Source organism: Wyeomyia smithii, chromosome 2 (genome assembly GCF_029784165.1).
Source record: "Wyeomyia smithii strain HCP4-BCI-WySm-NY-G18 chromosome 2, ASM2978416v1, whole genome shotgun sequence".
Lineage (NCBI taxonomy): Eukaryota > Metazoa > Arthropoda > Insecta > Diptera > Culicidae > Wyeomyia > Wyeomyia smithii.
Window position 1 is genome coordinate 19923394 of NC_073695.1, and position 17182 is coordinate 19940575.

At 40.8% G+C, this 17182-nt stretch overlaps 1 protein-coding gene and 2 long non-coding RNA genes across 3 annotated transcripts; 2 read left to right on the top strand and 1 right to left on the bottom strand.

Annotated features, from left to right (window-relative positions):
• Positions 1-1368: 1368 nt before the first annotated feature.
• On the bottom strand, positions 1369-17088 carry LOC129721911 (succinyl-CoA:3-ketoacid coenzyme A transferase 1, mitochondrial). Its single transcript, XM_055675026.1, has 5 exons — positions 16876-17088; positions 16599-16786; positions 15575-15767; positions 1999-2969; positions 1369-1931 (listed from the first exon to the last, which is right to left on the bottom strand). Exons 2-5 carry the CDS (start codon positions 16671-16673, stop codon positions 1617-1619), a joined length of 1554 nt encoding a protein of 517 aa, XP_055531001.1. The 5' UTR covers positions 16674-16786; positions 16876-17088; the 3' UTR covers positions 1369-1616.
• Positions 4491-5377, top strand: LOC129721920 (uncharacterized). The gene is made up of 3 exons (XR_008727509.1): positions 4491-4774; positions 4831-4942; positions 5001-5377. It is a non-coding gene; the product is annotated as an uncharacterized LOC129721920 (long non-coding RNA).
• Positions 15372-17072, top strand: LOC129721921 (uncharacterized). The gene is made up of 3 exons (XR_008727510.1): positions 15372-15434; positions 15506-16020; positions 16114-17072. It is a non-coding gene; the product is annotated as an uncharacterized LOC129721921 (long non-coding RNA).
• Positions 17089-17182: the final 94 nt, after the last annotated feature.

Consider the following 17182-nt stretch of genomic DNA (forward strand, 5'->3'; position numbering starts at 1 on the left):
ACTTCTTATTTTACTTCTCTCACGAAGGAAGCGAGCTCCGAGGTGAAGTTCGTTCCACACACCAAGTACTCCAAGAGCTGCTGTGGTTGCTAATTTTTGAGAAGGGGATGTCAAAGCCGCTCTTCTTTCGCTCCGGACTTGCCGTGAACGAGAAAATTCAAAGTACGAAGTGCCTGCCGGAAGTTGCGTTGTTCATCAAGAAATATGTACCATAAAGTCGTCGCACTACTCGAAGCGATCGTTGGTGGAGATTGAGTGGCTGGCTGAATAACAATGTGATACTCAAGTCGGCGAACCCACCCAACGTCCTCAGCTGCGTCCCTTCGAGAATTTCTGGGCAAATTTAAAGAAGAAATTGATAAATCAAACGAAAAAAGAACTCAAAAACATACCTTTTCGCATGTTTTCGTCCGTCATGGCGGATGTTCCGGTTAGCTACCGGAAAACCACTCGCAAGGGCGTAGATTTTTTTGTAGCTAATATAATTACCTTCAATGGGAAATTTATCAAACTCAATTATCTGTCTTAGTTTTATTATCATCATCCGAAAAAAGTCCTTTCCTTTTATGTAAACGCTATTCTTTCAATAAAGACTCCATCGGACTCGATTGTTGGGAGTATCAAAAAAAATTCACTCCGGAATCACACAAAATACTAAAATTTGCAATCACAGAAATGGTACAAATATGTCGGAAAGAATAGTAACGGTGAACTTTCAAAATAACAATTGAGAACAAACAGCAAAAAAAAAATACTCCGAACGCTCTGACTTTACATTTTTTTCTGTTTAGAAGAAAGTGTAAACGTTTCTGTTTCTCAATTCTCTATGATCAGATAACCATCAATGTTAGTTCGATTAGAAGTGCGTCAAAAGGCCGCAGAGTAATTGCTCGTCGAGTTTGTAATCACTGAAAAAGTTAGCTTTGCCAGGGCCACGAAATTCACAGGAATGGTTAAAAGCTATAATCTTTCTTTCTTTCAAGTTTGAGCTCCAGGGCAGAACCTGTGTTTACTAGTGTTATCAATGTTGCATTGTTTTGTAAACCATTCGTTTCTTTTTGTATTTGTATGAATTTCTGGTCGCAAAACAATAAAATAAATGTTGTTTTGCATTTAACGCATAGAAATATAATAAGTTTCCTCACTCACCTCAATGAGTAATCTCTCAGAGTTCTTTATTGTTAGAAAAAAAAAAAGAAGGTGGTTTTCGAATCAACTCTCTTTTTAGAAAATAAAATATTCTTGCTTAGTCCTACGACTGCAACGCAATCGTGCCTCAGACTAAGGTTTTAAAAATCGTTATTTTTTAATTTTGCTGTACTGTACTGCATCCTAAGGAGGAAATCTTCAAAAGCCCAGTAACAACGATTATTATTCGGAACAAAATTTTATTTATTATTACATTGTATACTCAGATTAAAATCGACTTGACGACGCGCATTCAATGTAACATCGCATTAACAAAAATAGCTTTATACACTTACACGATAGTGTACGTACACTAATGCTAGTAATCTTAGTGTGGCAAACGACAAGTGAAAACAACCGCAGACAGAAATAATGTGCCCTTTCCTGAGTGATTCATGTTGCATGTTCTTCTATCGCATTATTCGACTCTACTCAGGCACTTGTCCCATTGGTTTTAAATCAGGTGAAACCTCGAAGTTGCACCCGGTGCTGGTGATTACTTCTTCCACTGTCACACCATCGGCAACTTCCATCAGTGTTAGGCCTCGCTCTTTGTCCACGTTGAATACCGCCTTCTCGGTTATGATCAAGTCAACACAGTTCTTGCCTGTAACTGGAAGTGAACAATCAGCAAGGATCTTATGCGAACCATCCTTGGCGTTGTGTTCCATAGTCACAATACACTTGGTATCCGGGGCTGAAACCAGATCCATCGCTCCACCCATTCCTTTCACCAGACGTCCCTGTATAATAAAAAGAACATGGAAAAACATTTTGGATTGTATCCACGAAGTTATCTACGACACTCACGGGAATCATCCAGTTAGCCAAATCTCCAAATTGCGAAACCTGCATCGCCCCTAGTACAGTAATATCAATGTGCCCTCCACGGATCATCGAGAAACTGTCATCCGACGAAAAGAAAGACGCTCCGGGTAGGACGGTGACGCTTTCCTTTCCAGCATTAATCAGATCAGGATCAACTTCGTGTTTCTCTGGGAACGGACCAAGTCCCAGAATGCCGTTCTCCGACTGAAGTAACACATTAATACCCTTGATATAGTTGGAGGACAATACCGGTATACCAATGCCCAGATTGATGTGCATTCCGTCTTTGTACTCCAGTGCAACCCGCCGAACTATTCTCTCACGCTGTTTCGCAGCTGGTGTTGATGCTACAACCGATCCTGCCTTCTTAGTATCTCGAATTCGTAACCGCTCAATCGGCTTCTCATATTTGGAACCCTTAATTATTCGGTGTACAAATATGCTAGGAATGTGGACCTGATCCGGGTTCAACGTGCCAACCGGTACAATCTCCTCAACCTCAACGATGGTGGTTTTAGCAGCTTTGCACATGGTCGGATTAAAGTTCCGAGCGGACTTGTTGAAAATCAAATTTCCCGATTCGTCGGCTACGTGGGCTTTCACCAAAGCAAAGTCACCGGTGATGGCTTCCTCCATTATGTACGGTTTTCCATTGAACATCTGCATGGGACGGGGTTCGCTGGCAATTTCTACCGAACCGTCTTTGCCGTATTTGATCGGGGCACCGCCCTCGTGAATCAGCGTACCGTAGGCAGTTGGGGTGAAAAAAGCGGGAACACCGGCCCCGCCGGCACGCAACCGCTCTGCCAGGGTGCCCTGTGGTGTGAGCTCCAGCTCCAATTCCCCGGTCAGGTACTGTCGCTCGAATTCAGCATTCTCACCAACGTACGATGCGATCATACGCTTGATCATACGTTGTTTCAGGAATAGACCGAGACCAAACGCGTCGATACCTGCGATGTGTTGTGGAAGATAAACGGAGGTTATTGGCGTGTTTTGATTTTAATTTTTGCAACAATGATTTTGCAAGCATGAACGGAAACGCTAGACAACAAGGAAAACTTATCGAAGAACGCACTATTGGTAATGGCACGCATGATGTTATATGTTGGACAATAGATGATCCCAAATTAAATTTGGGAGTTAAAACGTGGAAGTAAAAGCAGTAAAAATGATGAAAATGAATACGTCGAAGAATGCTGCAAAACTAATATTCAAATTAAAATAGTAAGTTCATTCACTATATCATTATTGTTAAATCAGTCTGTTTCCAGTGTACCATGAAAGTTGTTCTAGATTTAAAATTACAGCAATAACAATAAGAACGAATCTCGCTATCGTTAATATACGCGGATGCACCACAAAGCAGTCTTCATGAACTGCGATAAAAATGCGAGTAAATGTGAGCTGTATAAGCCAATCGAAATGAACATATTGCATTCGTTATCTGAGTCTCGTGCAATATGTTATTAATTGATACTTCAAACGAAATGAAAACCATAAAACTATCCAATTCAGAAGTAATTGGACAACTGATGAAATATAACAGTAACGTTTAGATTTGAATATTGGTTTCAGGATACCTAGATGAATTTTTAAAACAGGCTTGAAATATGGTTTAAAATTCTGAAATTGATAGTAGTTAGAAGTCTGATGTTTTGCACCTCGATTTTATTGAATAGAGCCGTATGATCAACCCCGATTTGCGCAATTTTATTAAAAAGTGCTATTTTTTTTTTATTTGGCCGCCGAAATGGCTTTGAAGTTGAATGTTGCTGATCTAATGGGCTTCCAAAACTTCTGAATATCTCATTATTTTGGGAATTTTCATTTTCGTGATATTCGCAAATGCAGGTAATTGAAATGAATTTTTTTTTATCATTTCCCTAGCATATTTCAATGACGAAAGGTTCATGACTAATTAATGGAATCTGTTTTATAATCAAGTAACTAATCGTAAACATAAATGTTGGGATGCGACCCCGGCACCGCAATCCCTGCGGCTGTCATCTAACCGGATACTATTTTTTTCCTGTATGGACTCGTCACTGCGACCAGAAACATAGATCTTTTGTGATAAGTGATATGATTATTTTGATTCGCTCGTGTGTATAGGAAGGGTATACACATGTTACGCTTACTATTCCGAGCCTCGCTGCCACCAGCCAATATTATCCCCAATTACATATCCCTAAAGAGGTTTCAACTGAAAAGCCGTCTGACCAGTTTAATTGTGAGAGGGGTTTATTTCTGTCAAGAGGTCAAGTTTGGTGAATATCTATCAAGGCGTTCCGGAGATATGGTAGAAGATGTTTTTGTATAGACAGCATGGTTTATATAGGGTGTGGCAATGGTAACATAGTTCTGCATCTACATCTACATTTTTTTATATCATGTGTAAAACTACTATGATGTTATTTACACAACCGTTGCTACGAAAAGGTGCTATGTCATACCAATGTTTGGGTTTCATATTCTTGCAGTGCTAAAGTGTAATTAAATAGCAATGGATTAAAAATAAAATTTATTCCTTGCCAAAAATGAAAAGATTACTGAAATGTGCAGTTGTGCAGTCAATTGTTATGGCGTTGTCACTAATTGTGCTGAAAAAGCCACAGTTTCCATTGCGAGGATGTTGCGAGAAAATTGGTTATAGTTTTGAGCAGTTAAAATGGATATGAAGGGTCTTCTTGTAGGCTTAATGCATTTCCAGCAGTCATTTTTCGAAATCGAAATGCTGATGTGCCCGAAGAAACAGGTACGTACTTTGAAAATATGGAATAATACCGTCTAGTTACAATTAACTATTTCTAGTTACTGCCGCCACTCGACAAACCACCAGACCGAGGTATATTTTGAAAAACGTTTAAACAGACTTTCACAAATGCGTGAAAACAGCCGAACATCAATTTTTCAAAAATTTCAAGTACCTGTATATCAAATTCGAATTCGAATCACACATTACAATTTTCTGCCATTTCCAGTCAAGTTGTCAATTTGCTGCAGAGCCTCGGACAGTTAATAAATTTCACAGAAACTGATACGAAGATACAGAAATTCTAGCACATAATGTTCTCAAGGTAGAAGTATATAGATGAATGCTGCTCAACACAAACGTCGTGTCATTGAGGATTGAATTGAAAGTGTAGAAAGAGATGCCCAGACCTATACGATAATTTTGACCGACCAGATTGGAAAAAATATGTTGGAATAATATCAAAGAAATCTATCAGCTAGACAATATTTAGATGATCTTTGAAAAGCATATGCAAAGATTATTAGATTATTAGAAGATTAAAAAAAGAAAACACACCAACACAAAACCCAGAAGAAACAGCTTAAAAATGGAAAAGCCCTACAAAGACAAAAAAATATTGCCATTTTTATGTATTGAACAATAGAACAATAAAAATAGAAGCTTATCAAAACATTGTAAGGTACTACCGAATAACTTGTTAACAACTTCCATTGTACTTCTTAAAATAAATATTCTGCAACCATTCATACCTATATCAACCATACTGTTGTAAAGACAGCGATCCTACGACAAAAAATAAATCCAAGTGCCCAGAAAAAAAGACCCGTATATTTTCATTTGCTTATTAGGGTGCCAGCCTTAAAATAGGGTGACAATATTTTTGATTTTATGTATTTCCAAGAGGGACCAAAAATTTTCAATACGTTCCAAATCGCTTTGTCGCAGGTGATCTTCTTATTTCATCCTAACGTTTGCGGTAAAAAAATGGACAAAAATTGCCGATTTTTCATGGGTTTACCTTTAATCGCACTGACGGAACTACTCATGCATCATCATTCATAGTAACCCATGAGTTAGCCAAAAAAAAAATTGACAGCTCTATCAGTCAAACTCTAATTATGATGGCGGAAAAAGTGAAGCTCTGAAAGTGCGCGTTCAAAGAACGGTATCCCGCCGCGTCAAAAACGCGCCCACTCTATGGACGCCGGGTATGCCCGTTCCGGCATCTACAACATCTTGACACTATTGGACAACGATCAGAGAGAGCATCAAATAAAAGTCCGGTTCCGAAAGACCAACGATCCTGAGCGACAAGAAGCTTCAAAGGATGCTGAAGAGGACGTGCACTTGGCCGGGAGGTTGGTGTATGCGGTAAAACAATGAAAAAGTATGGATATACATTAGAGATGGTCGGGTATGGGAAATTTGTTACCCGTACCCGACTCATCGAGAATTTTCAAACCCGTACCCGACCCGAACCCGAAGTCAGGTTTGTTTAAAATACCCGTACCCGACCCTAACCCGAAAAAATATTTTTCTAGCTACCCGTACCCGACCCGTACCCGAAAGAAAAATGCCCTGAAATTGCCGATACCCGACCCGTACCCGACCCGTTTTGGATATTTTTTTATTTTATTTTTTTTAAATACCTGGTTACCTCGCACATTTTATACACTGATTATCAGATGTGGTTTCTCGAGATGATGGCCGGAGTTAGGCTAGAACCGATCACAAGACCAAAATTTCTTAAGTAAGTTTCCTCGAATACTCAACCAAAAAAGACTTGTCCTGTGACCCGGAAAAGATGGCTGACATATCTTACGGTGCATAAAACAGTTTTTGTTTTTATTCATCTTCCTCTTGGAAGCTAACTTGGAAGCATTCAAATGGCTCGAATTTTGCCTAGAGCAAATGGTTCACAACGATAATCTCGCGGGAATTGTAGCTGATAGATGTCGCCAAGAATACTCACAACTATTGAGTATGCATTCGACGAAGGCATTGCTGACTTCCTTGATACTTTTTGTAGAGCGCTGCTTCAGGCAAGAAACTTCCTAACTTTACTGTGTTTATTAAGAAGATTCTGATTCTATCGCATGGCAATGCAACGTTGGAGCGAGGTTTCTCCGTGAACAAGGAGTGCGTAGTCATGAATTTGGAAAAGGACAGACTTGTAGCGCAGCGCTTGATGTACGATACAGTACAGGTTGCCGGGAGAGGACACGAAATTGATATTGATGGGGAGATGCGTGAGCTGCTGAAGTAACGTGTTTTAAGTGTTATGAAAAGACTCTTTTATATATTAATCTTTTATATATTATCCTTTTATATATTGAATCTTATCTGGTTGAGGTAAAAACGATTCCTTCAAACTTAATTTGGCCTAGAATTTCTCGGTAATGAGTATAATATGCGTTGTTTATAAGATAAATGTAGACATCTCCTCTCGGAAAGGTAACAACCGTCGCATTTTTCGATTTTTTGCGACTATATCTCTTGATTTTATTAAGGCTGAACACGTCAAGAAGTGACTTAGAGCATTTTGAGATGTAAATCGATTCGGGTTTTGAGTGGCCACCCTGGTATTGGTTCACCTAGAATCCAGCGTAGCATCTGTCACTGATTACGTCCGCTCGTCTGTTATAGAAAAATTTGACCATTTTATCACGCAGCATAATATCTATTCGTAACTGTGTACGGAGAATTTGGGCTCCATTTTTCCTGTTAGTTACCCCATAATAAAATTGATCTGGGATTTCAATTATTTATGTTGTACGCATACGTATGATTCATATAAACTGCTGAAATTTTTATTTTGTTTTCGAGAGATTAATAAAAATTTTAATAGAATTTTTTTGAAAGATTTATTCAGCATTCAACCGTGATGAAGTTGTTACCAAAAGATATTTTTTTGATTTCTTTTGATACCCGAGTAATAATTACAAAACTGTCGCTACATAAAACAAAAGTTGGTTAGGCAATTTTTCAAATTTCAAAAGAAAGCCGGCTTTGACACGGAAATCGAGTTACCCGTACCCGACGAGTTGAGAATTTTTCAAACCCGTACCCGACCCGAACCCGAAGCCTTGGTTTTTAAATTACCCGTACCCGACCCGAACCCGAAAAATATTTGTTGGTGTTACCCGAAACACGACCCGAACCTGTCGGGTACGGGTATCGGGTAAAAATACCCGTACCCGACCATCTCTAATATACATGTCAGGAAGCGGCAGTCCCGTCCACTGGTCTCGGAGCTGCAGGCAATGACGTAGCGACGGCGGTTGAATAAGATGGTCAAGTCGATTTTCCCGGCGAATCGCGACGTGGCAGTGGTGATGGACGACGAGACCTATCTCACCCTGGATGGCAACGACTGGGAGGGTATTTCGTATTTCACATCTCCCACGAAGGAAGTGAGCTCCGAGGTGAAATTTATTTCACACATCAAGTTCCCCAAGAAGGTGCGGCTGTGGCTGACAATCAGCGAGAAAGCGGTCAAAGCCGCTCTTCTTTCGTTCCGGGCTGGCCGTGTAAGGGGGAATTTAAAGTACGAAGTGCCTGCCAGAAGTTGCGTCGTTCATCTAGAAATACCATAAGGGCGAAGACACGGTGTTCTGGCCAGATTTGGCGTCGTCTCACTACTCGAAGCGACCGTTGGAGGAGATGGAGCTGCTAAAAATCGATGTGGTGTCCCTCAGCTGCGTCCCATCAAGAATTTCTGGGCAAACTTGAAGATCTATTCCAACAATTTTGTCGCGAAAACGGAGGAGAAATTAACAAAAAAAAAACGAAGAGAGAGCTTAAAAACATGCCTACAAGCACCCTCACTTCTTAACAAAATGGCGACGAGGCTGTAAAAGAAGCCGTGCCGGTTGTTTGACGTTTTCTCGTGAAATCCGCTTGAAAAAGTTACGTCTTACGCCACCCACGTTCGAGTGTGCGTTGCTAGGTATGCGGATCCATTCGAGAAAGACGCTTTTAAATTCGACGACGACGCGAAGGTGCAGCTACTGCTGCGAAAGCTCAACCCCACAGTATACGAAAGATACACGTCATTCATCGTTCCAAAGCTCTCGATAGAATTCTTCTTCGAGGAGACGGTTTCCAAATTAAAAACCATTTTCAGTACTCCGGTATCCACCTTACACCGTCGGTACCAGTGCCTCCAGATGACGAAGGAGAAAAATGAAGATTTTATAACCTACTCCTGTCGAGATAGACGATCATGTGCGGAATTCATTCAAGCTTCAGGAGCTGAAAGAAGTCAAGCAAATCAAAGCTCTGATTTTTGTGTACCGGTTGAGGTTACCTAAGGTCAAAAATAAACGAAACCCAGGACACTACCCTAGAGAAGATTATAGAGAAGTGCAAAATCATGATCAATTTGGAAACGCCGCGACTGTGGCCGTACGGACCTGTTTCACATCCAAGTAGAATCAGAAGCCATCCAAGAGGAAGCAGAAAAACGAAAACTACCAGGCAACAAGGATTGTGATCGTCAATAATGTTAAGCGCAACCAGCGCTGTGTGGAGGCAGTGATCAACGGAGTTCCAACCGAAATGCAGCTGGACTCGGGCTCGAACAACTACCCTTTTTCACCCCTGGAGGATACATTCAATCAGATGGCGAATTACACTATGTTTAGCCACATTAAGCACTCGGATGAAAGCGGGGGCCTAGCGTGGTTGGTAACGTCTCTGCCAACCACGCTCGACGCTTGGGTTCGAATCCCACCGCCGACATAGGTGTCGATGGTTGTGAGGTGGCGTGATCCGCTCACAACCAACCCAACTGGCCTAGATTCAATCCTAGCCGACACCGAGAGATTTTCTGAGGCGAAAAATCTCTGGGATCACGCCTTCCATCGCATGAGGAAGTAAAGCCGTTGGCGCCGGTCCGTTAATAAACGGGTCGTGATTTAGGGTCCTGGGTGGAGTCGCCTCCCCGGGCGTCGGTGATTGGCACAACAACAGTGGCGGAACTAGACCGACGGAAAATAAGCGAGAATAAAAAAAAAAAAAAAGCACTCGGATGCTTACCTGCAAGTTGAGTTCGACGAGGAAAGCAGAAAATTCGTTGCCATCAACACTCACAAAAACCTGTATCGGCTCTCCCCCGGTGTCCAATGCGCACTAGGTATGGGCGAACGGCTCATGAGCCGTTCATATTAACCGGTTCTTAGAAAAAAGCGAGAGAACGAACGGCTAACAAAAAAGAGCCACGGTTCTTTGAGCGCACCAGAAATGATGGGTTCGCGTGAGCCCGAAGTTTACCGAGAAAACACGAACTGTCAACGCCCGTGAACCATTGTGAACCATGAGCCGTTCATATGAGTCGGTTCGGAACGGTGAGTGAGCGGTTCAAAGCCGCTCTTGCAAAAAGCCGTTTCACCCACCCCTAGTGCGCACCCGGCACCTTTCAACAGATAATAGACGCCGTGCTCAATGGCTTCACATGCACGTCCTTCGGCCGCACCGCCGTGGAGTACAGGCAGGACTTGAGCTGTATCCTGTAGTTTCTTAAAGAGGTCAGGTTCACGGTCAAATTGAAAAAATGTCGATTTTTTATGCGACAAGTTAGGTACCTGGGCCAGCTGCTTGATACGGAAAGCTGCTTCAAGGAAATCCTTCACTCGCCGCTGATCCTGTCGCACTATAACCCTTGACTTCGAATAACTGAGTCCGCAAACGCCTCTGCATATAGTTTGTCATTCAATCGAGTAGCTCCCCATCACGTACAAGACAATTGCGGAAGTGACCATCTAGGAACGAACATTGCAGAACTGCCGTAATCTCGCAGACTGACGTACACGCCATTTATTCAAATATGGGGTTCTTATGCCAAATTGTTCCTTATTCGAAGACCAATCTTGTGGTATCTTTCTTTTAGTTGTTACTCATTCGTACGTTACATAAAATCAAGAAAACAAAATGACGTATGCAGCATTTCAATACAAAAGTGACGAGTAACCCGTTCGTTTTTGGGCCGTATTGCAAAACTGATCAAATGGACGTATGTCATAATGTTGTATCACGGCAGAGAAGCTCTTCGGGTTCATGGAGAAGGGTTGGCCAGGTGATACCAAGTATCACTCCGGAACAATAGAGGTTCAGCAATTCATCGCACGTCGAGATTCGCTGTATGTTGCATAGAGTTCTGATGTACAGTGGCGATAGGCGGAACGCCTCATTGACAGCTTCAAAAGGACGATCAAGAAAATTCAGGCCAAAGGGTAAAACCTGGACGAAGCACTCGACAAATCTCTGATGTGCTATCGTTCAACACCCTAAGTCATCTGCCGAAATCCTACTTGGGCGAACTGAAGCAAGAGTTCGTCGCACCTGAACTTGTCGAACCACTTCAGTTTATTTTTTGACACCGGAAGTCTCAAAACACTCCCCAGCGAGATTCCCTGAGATTTTCGAATCATCGAACCAACACTGTCGTGCACGAGTTTCATCGTCTCGGGAACCATTCCTACGACGCTCTTCAAGTCTTCGGTCACCTCGAGAACACATGACGTACTGAGGCGTAAAACTAAGCGAAGCAAAAAGCGCCGCAAACGCGTCTGATCTGCTTCGTAGAACGTCAATGTGAGACGTTCGAAACGGTCATAATGGAACGGCAACGACGCGTCGGTAGAGGCGGCGAAACAGAACGAGCAGTGTTTTGACGCGCGTATACGTACGCGGTAATACCATGTTCAGACTAAAGTTTCCATCGCCACCTGCGTTATATTTGCATTGTTTTGGTTTGGTAATTGAAAAAAGCCAAATAAAATTCATTTTCGGTTAGAAACTGTTTTCTGTAAAAAAATTTTTGGGTAATCGGGAAAAAATATTATTATTTCTTATATTTTTACTGCCTCTATTAGCACAACACACTTCATAAATATAACATCACATTCACAGAAAAATCTCTATGTTTAGTAAAACGTGAAGAAGCAAAAAATTCTTCAGCGGACGACGCTCCATTATGTCATAGGAAGTTTCACCCAAAGCTTCTTTTTATTCCATTTCTCTCGCGCGCGAAGCTTCGCTTTATTCTACGCCTCAGTATGTCATCAGCCTAACGTTGGACCGCGCTGATCACAGTAACCGCAGAAGTGGAACGAATAATAAGCAGCTTGAAAGTCTGCAGAGCAGTACGGATGAACCCTGGGATCACCCTGCGCGATTTGGCTAAGAAGTTCTGGGCACCGTACAGCACTGTTCGACGAATCTGTCGGCGTGAAGGCCTGCGGTCGTTCCACGCCAACAAATTAAATTCGTTTTTGCTGACAAGTTCACTCGGAAGCTCATGGTGTGGTAGGGGATCTGCAGCTGTGGCAAAAAAAAATCATCACCGGATCAACCATGAATGGCCAGGTGTACAAGAAACAGTGCCTCCAGAAGTGGACTTTGCCGTTTATCCAATGATATGATGGTCCGGTGAAGTTCTAGCCTGATTTGACCAGCTGCCACTACAGCCGGGAAGTCATGGATTGGTACAAGGAAAATGGAATTGATATCATAGAAAAAGCTATCAACCCACCAAACCAAATTGCCCAGATTTTCGTCCAATTGTAAAATATTCAATTGTCCAATTGTAAAATATTGGGCCAAGAGCAAGTTGAAGAAAAGTGGCAGAACAATAAAAACCCAGCTAATTTACACAGATGGTGGAAGAAAAAGTGGTCCCCGTGGTTCTGTGGTTAGCGCTGTCGTTCGGCTAGCTCTCCGATGTCGGGTTCGATTTCCGATCAGGTCGAGGATCGACCTTCGAGCTGGAAATTTTCCCGACTCAGCACTGGGGCACGGTGTATCGTTTAGTACTTATCCTACAACATGCAACATGGTGCTAGAAACTCTCTCAACTAATCTAGTTGATCGAGACCACTATGAGCCCTCCAGGCTAGCGTGCGATATTGTTGTTGGTGGAATAAAATGGCGGATTGAGTTGACAGTTCCACTATGCAGAAGATGGTGGTATAAAACGAAAAGTGCGTAGTCATTCAAAACTCAGACGAATATTTTTTTTCTGTATTTATACTCTAAAGGTCAATAATTTAGCTGCGAAATGATAATGAAATGATTTTTCCTACATGTTATTCTGACGAAGATATGTTCCATTTTGTGTGACCAAATCATCAAGCTTTATTGATATGTTGTAATTGAATAATGGTCATATCCCTCATCATAGTGAAATCTGTTACTGATCTAAACCTAGCCCACTGACAAAAACTTTCGTGGTCTTTGTAGGTATTCAGAGGTACACTCGGTTAATAATAAGCAAAGACTATCGTCGCTTTCGTGCAACACTGGTACGGCTCATAGTTTCATAGTTTCGAAAAAAATGTGTTCAAAATTCTTCTGACACTTTTTAGATTCCCATCCCGAGACTCCCCATTCTTATCTAACCAGTTTGGGTCTGTTACGTACATATTATGAACAAGTTATATAAGTAAATATCTCTCTACCGCCCTTTAAAAAATGTTTTTGATTAGAATTGTAAAGACACATCTACTACTAGCTCTGAATTTTTTTTGGATTAAAATCTCAGATATTTCACAATTTTGGGCTGTGCCGGTATTACATAAAACCGACAATATTCCCACCTAATCGTAAGGACGTGTCCGGCGTTCTTATTGGCCTATAAAAATTGAGTTATTGAACGATGCATGGTTAGGAGGAATGACCACTCCCAGTTGTTCTTTGAGTTGATTTTTTGTGCATCTTTAGTGGCTCGAAGTCATAACGCAGTAGCAACCATTGATATGTACAGTAAGAACTAAGCTAAGCTTACAAGACAAATTTCATCAATATATTCATCAAGATGAAATTTTGTTTGAACTCTCAAAGTGATCTTGTTAAATTTGGGCATATTTTTGTCAGTTTTTAAATTCTTGTTGTTTTTTTTTTGTAATTATTTCATGTAATTTTTAATTATTAAAAGGTGGTGATTCAAATATTTACACAGATATTTGTATCACCACCTTTTAATTCTTTCTTATTGTGGACTTTTAGTAAGATAGTGATTTAGGTTTTCTTGGTGAGCTTTAAACATCTTATTTTATTAAGACTTTGCAACTGCAGGTAACTAAAATGAATTTTCTTAATATATTTTCAGCATATAACAATGACGAAAGGTTTGTGAATAATCAATGAAACCTTTTTTACTATGAAGTAATTAATCATACCCATAAGAGATCATCACATTTTTGTTCTCCTTGTATACCGGTGCATACCCTTATTAGTATGCAACCTTTCGACCGAACAGCCTATCTGTGATTTGACACCATGTTTCAGAAATTATTTAATTAGCACACAAAGTCGAACGTCTACCGCGAAACGGTCGACGTACCAAATATTTGCCATGCAAATATACAGTATTTTTTGCCTTCTGTCGCAGATCTACAGATTCATTAGCACCTACTAAATCCGTGCTCTCATCAACTGGTTTAAACTGGTAGATGTAATAATGCTCGCTTGGCCTCAGCGATTCACACCGAGAAAATTAAAGCGATTGCTGAAGTGGATCTTTCCGCCTAATTCAGATGATTCCATTTTTTGTTCCAACAGTTCTTATCATGCATACACCGGGTGGTGCGACGAACCTTTCGGTTCATTCATATGATTATTATTTTTAAATACTGTTATCATGCATGTTCCATATGGCATGACCAGACTTAAGTGACAAGCTAATGATAACTAAAAACCATTACAATACCACGGCAAGTTACCGTGTGCGATAAATTTCTAATCGGCACACAGATCTGCAGATTTTTAATGATAGTGAAAGCGATCTCTAATAATAAAGTCTCCAAACAACATATTACTTTTCACAGTTTTATGATCTAAGTGTCAACCCCGGCATTTCCACAAAAAGATGATAATGGAGTAGAGCGTGGTTTTTTTTCGAAAAATCTGTCTCTTCCGTGAGTTAAAGTGCGTAGAACACAAAGTTATGTCACAACTGAAGCTCACGCGCAGACGTGATCCATATACTGGTACAAATATTAGTCTCAATGGCAACGACGAGCACCCATGTACAGACGATGGTTGCCGACAGTCATATGGCGCATTGTTCTATTCAACTAGGAGGGCTCATTACCAATAAAGCAATTATTTGGCAACGTGAAAATGATCACAAACGAAATTATGCTGTTGAAATTTAAACTTTTTTCGCGCTGATACAATGAGAACATGAAACTATGGTCATAAAAAGACCATCACCATTAATAAACACGTTGAAATCACTTCAAATTTGTCGAAATTAATGTTACCTAAATTTTGAATTTGTAGAGAATTCAACAGGTTCGATTAACCAGAAGATGCTTAAGCAATGATTACACATAAAAAAAATAATTTGAAAAATGAAACCATCTCATAAATTTAGACCAGCCAAAGACAACTTTGCCAATTACGTACCACCGCCTGAAAGAAACACAAATTATAAAAATTAAATATTATGAACTGGAACCATAGTTTGTTGATAGAATCTATTTCTCTGCGGGTGTGACCTCAATACCTTTCCTAAGGCAACCACCATAAAACTAACCGGTGTTTCACTTCGACCAAAAGAGCGATAGCGATTAAAATTCGCACACAAAAACATCCTCGCAGACCGCTTCGCAACGCCATCGTTAAACCATATGAGCGAGCAATAAAAACCCCACACGTGAGTATCATGCGGTTCATTAAAAAATCTGCTGTTTACAGTTCTTGACCCTATCACTAACCTTGCCTTAGTTGCAGTCAATCGATTTACCTCTAATGAATATTGTAATAGCCGTTCAATTTATGTAACATTGTGCTTACCGGCATTGTTGGACACCACAGTCAGATCTTTAACCCCCTTCTTCACGCATGCTGCAATTAGATTTTCCGGGATTCCGCATAGACCAAAGCCGCCCACGAGAAGCTTGGCGCCGTTCGGTATATCGTCAATGGCCTCGTCTGCACTATTATAGATTTTGGATCGCTTTTTGGTGGAGTAACGGCAGGACAAAATCTACACGGGAAATCAATGGAAGAAAAAGATGTTAGGTTTGCCTGGAGGCGTGTTGATATGCAGTGACGGGACGTAAGACGAGGGCTCGACAAATTTGTTTTTGTTATTCAATCAAGTAGTGTGCGCTTAGTTGCACTCAGAGAGGCCGGGCTCAACTATGTTGTTATTGTTGCCGACACTGACAAGTTTTGCTATCTGCTTGCCTATTGAAAGACTAGTGCAATTTTATTAGTGAGAAAAAACACATCACTAGGTAGGTGTATGACGCAGTTAATTCTGCAGATGCAAACGGGAATGTCTAAGGGCCTGAAGTATTCTCGTTCTATTTTTTGTTCTTACTTTGTAGATTGATTAAATCGGTAGATAGGTAAGCAAACTTCCTGCATGCATGACCTTGACGCACACTAAAAGGTTTAAATTGATAAAAAAGCGCACGACAAAAAATAGTCTGCACGCGCCAGCGAAAAAAAAAACCATGACGTTAAACAGCTGCTGTGGAATGGCAAATTAGGAAACTAAATGAGTGAATTACTTAGTCTTAATATATTGTATTTACATATATATATTGTAACTTTATAGCAGTTAATTTAATGTGCTTTGATTAGTACTTCATGTAAATTTGCGCACACGATCTACTTATAACACACCAAGAACCACGTCAATTGAACAATTTCTCTCTTAGTGCGTGTAAATTTAGAAACGAGTCGATTTGGTTACCGCTTATTTTTGTTAACAAGCTCTGATTCAATCAGAGATGTTTTTCTCTGCGACCGGCCTAACGTTATTAAATGTGAACTCTTTGATTTAATAAAAATTTTACCCTAAACATACCTTTGTGATTTCAAACGTCCGTTGGTTGATTCGAAATGTAGTGAATACCTTGCTGGTACATTGTGAGAGAGACATTCTAATAGATCTGCAACTAAGGCACACACTTCGACGAAATTCCACCTTTTCTGTTGAAGCTGTTCTCTACTGGGCCTCAGCCTGACGACTGACGCGTTAAATTTGAAACAGGTCTACGAGGAGAATGGGAATAGGGAAACATATTCATTCACTTCAATCATGAGCATCTGGAACATTACGTGAAAAAACAGATTTCACATACCTACACGGGGGAGTGGATTCTTATCTTATACAACAGTTTGGTGAGCACGAGGAGGAACTGTTCCGCACACTAATATCAGCACAAAGATGACGCGAGAATCCGTATTTAGCTTTAATCGCAATTCCTTTTGGGTTTACTCGGCTTAGTATTCACCGTATTCACACGAATCCAGCGAATCACACTACCAATTTTGCATACGGCAAGCGAATTTGTTTTGACACTGTTGACATTTCAACGTGCGATGTTTCTATCGAACGTTTGCGATGATACACCCTGTGGATGCATTAGAAGGGTTCAAACGATTGAA

What these genes read in the sequence shown, in the direction of transcription:
- LOC129721911 (XM_055675026.1), bottom strand. Translation starts at nt 16,673, where the DNA reads ATGTCTCTCTCACAATGTACCAGCAAGGTATTCACTACATTTCGAATC. An exon ending in TGTGGTGTCCAACAATGCCG is followed by an intron (nt 2,970 to 15,574) that starts GTAAGCACAATG and finishes AACACATCGCAG; the next exon opens with GTATCGACGCGTTTGGTCTC. An exon ending in TGGCTAACTGGATGATTCCC is followed by an intron (nt 1,932 to 1,998) that starts GTGAGTGTCGTA and finishes TTTATTATACAG; the next exon opens with GGACGTCTGGTGAAAGGAAT.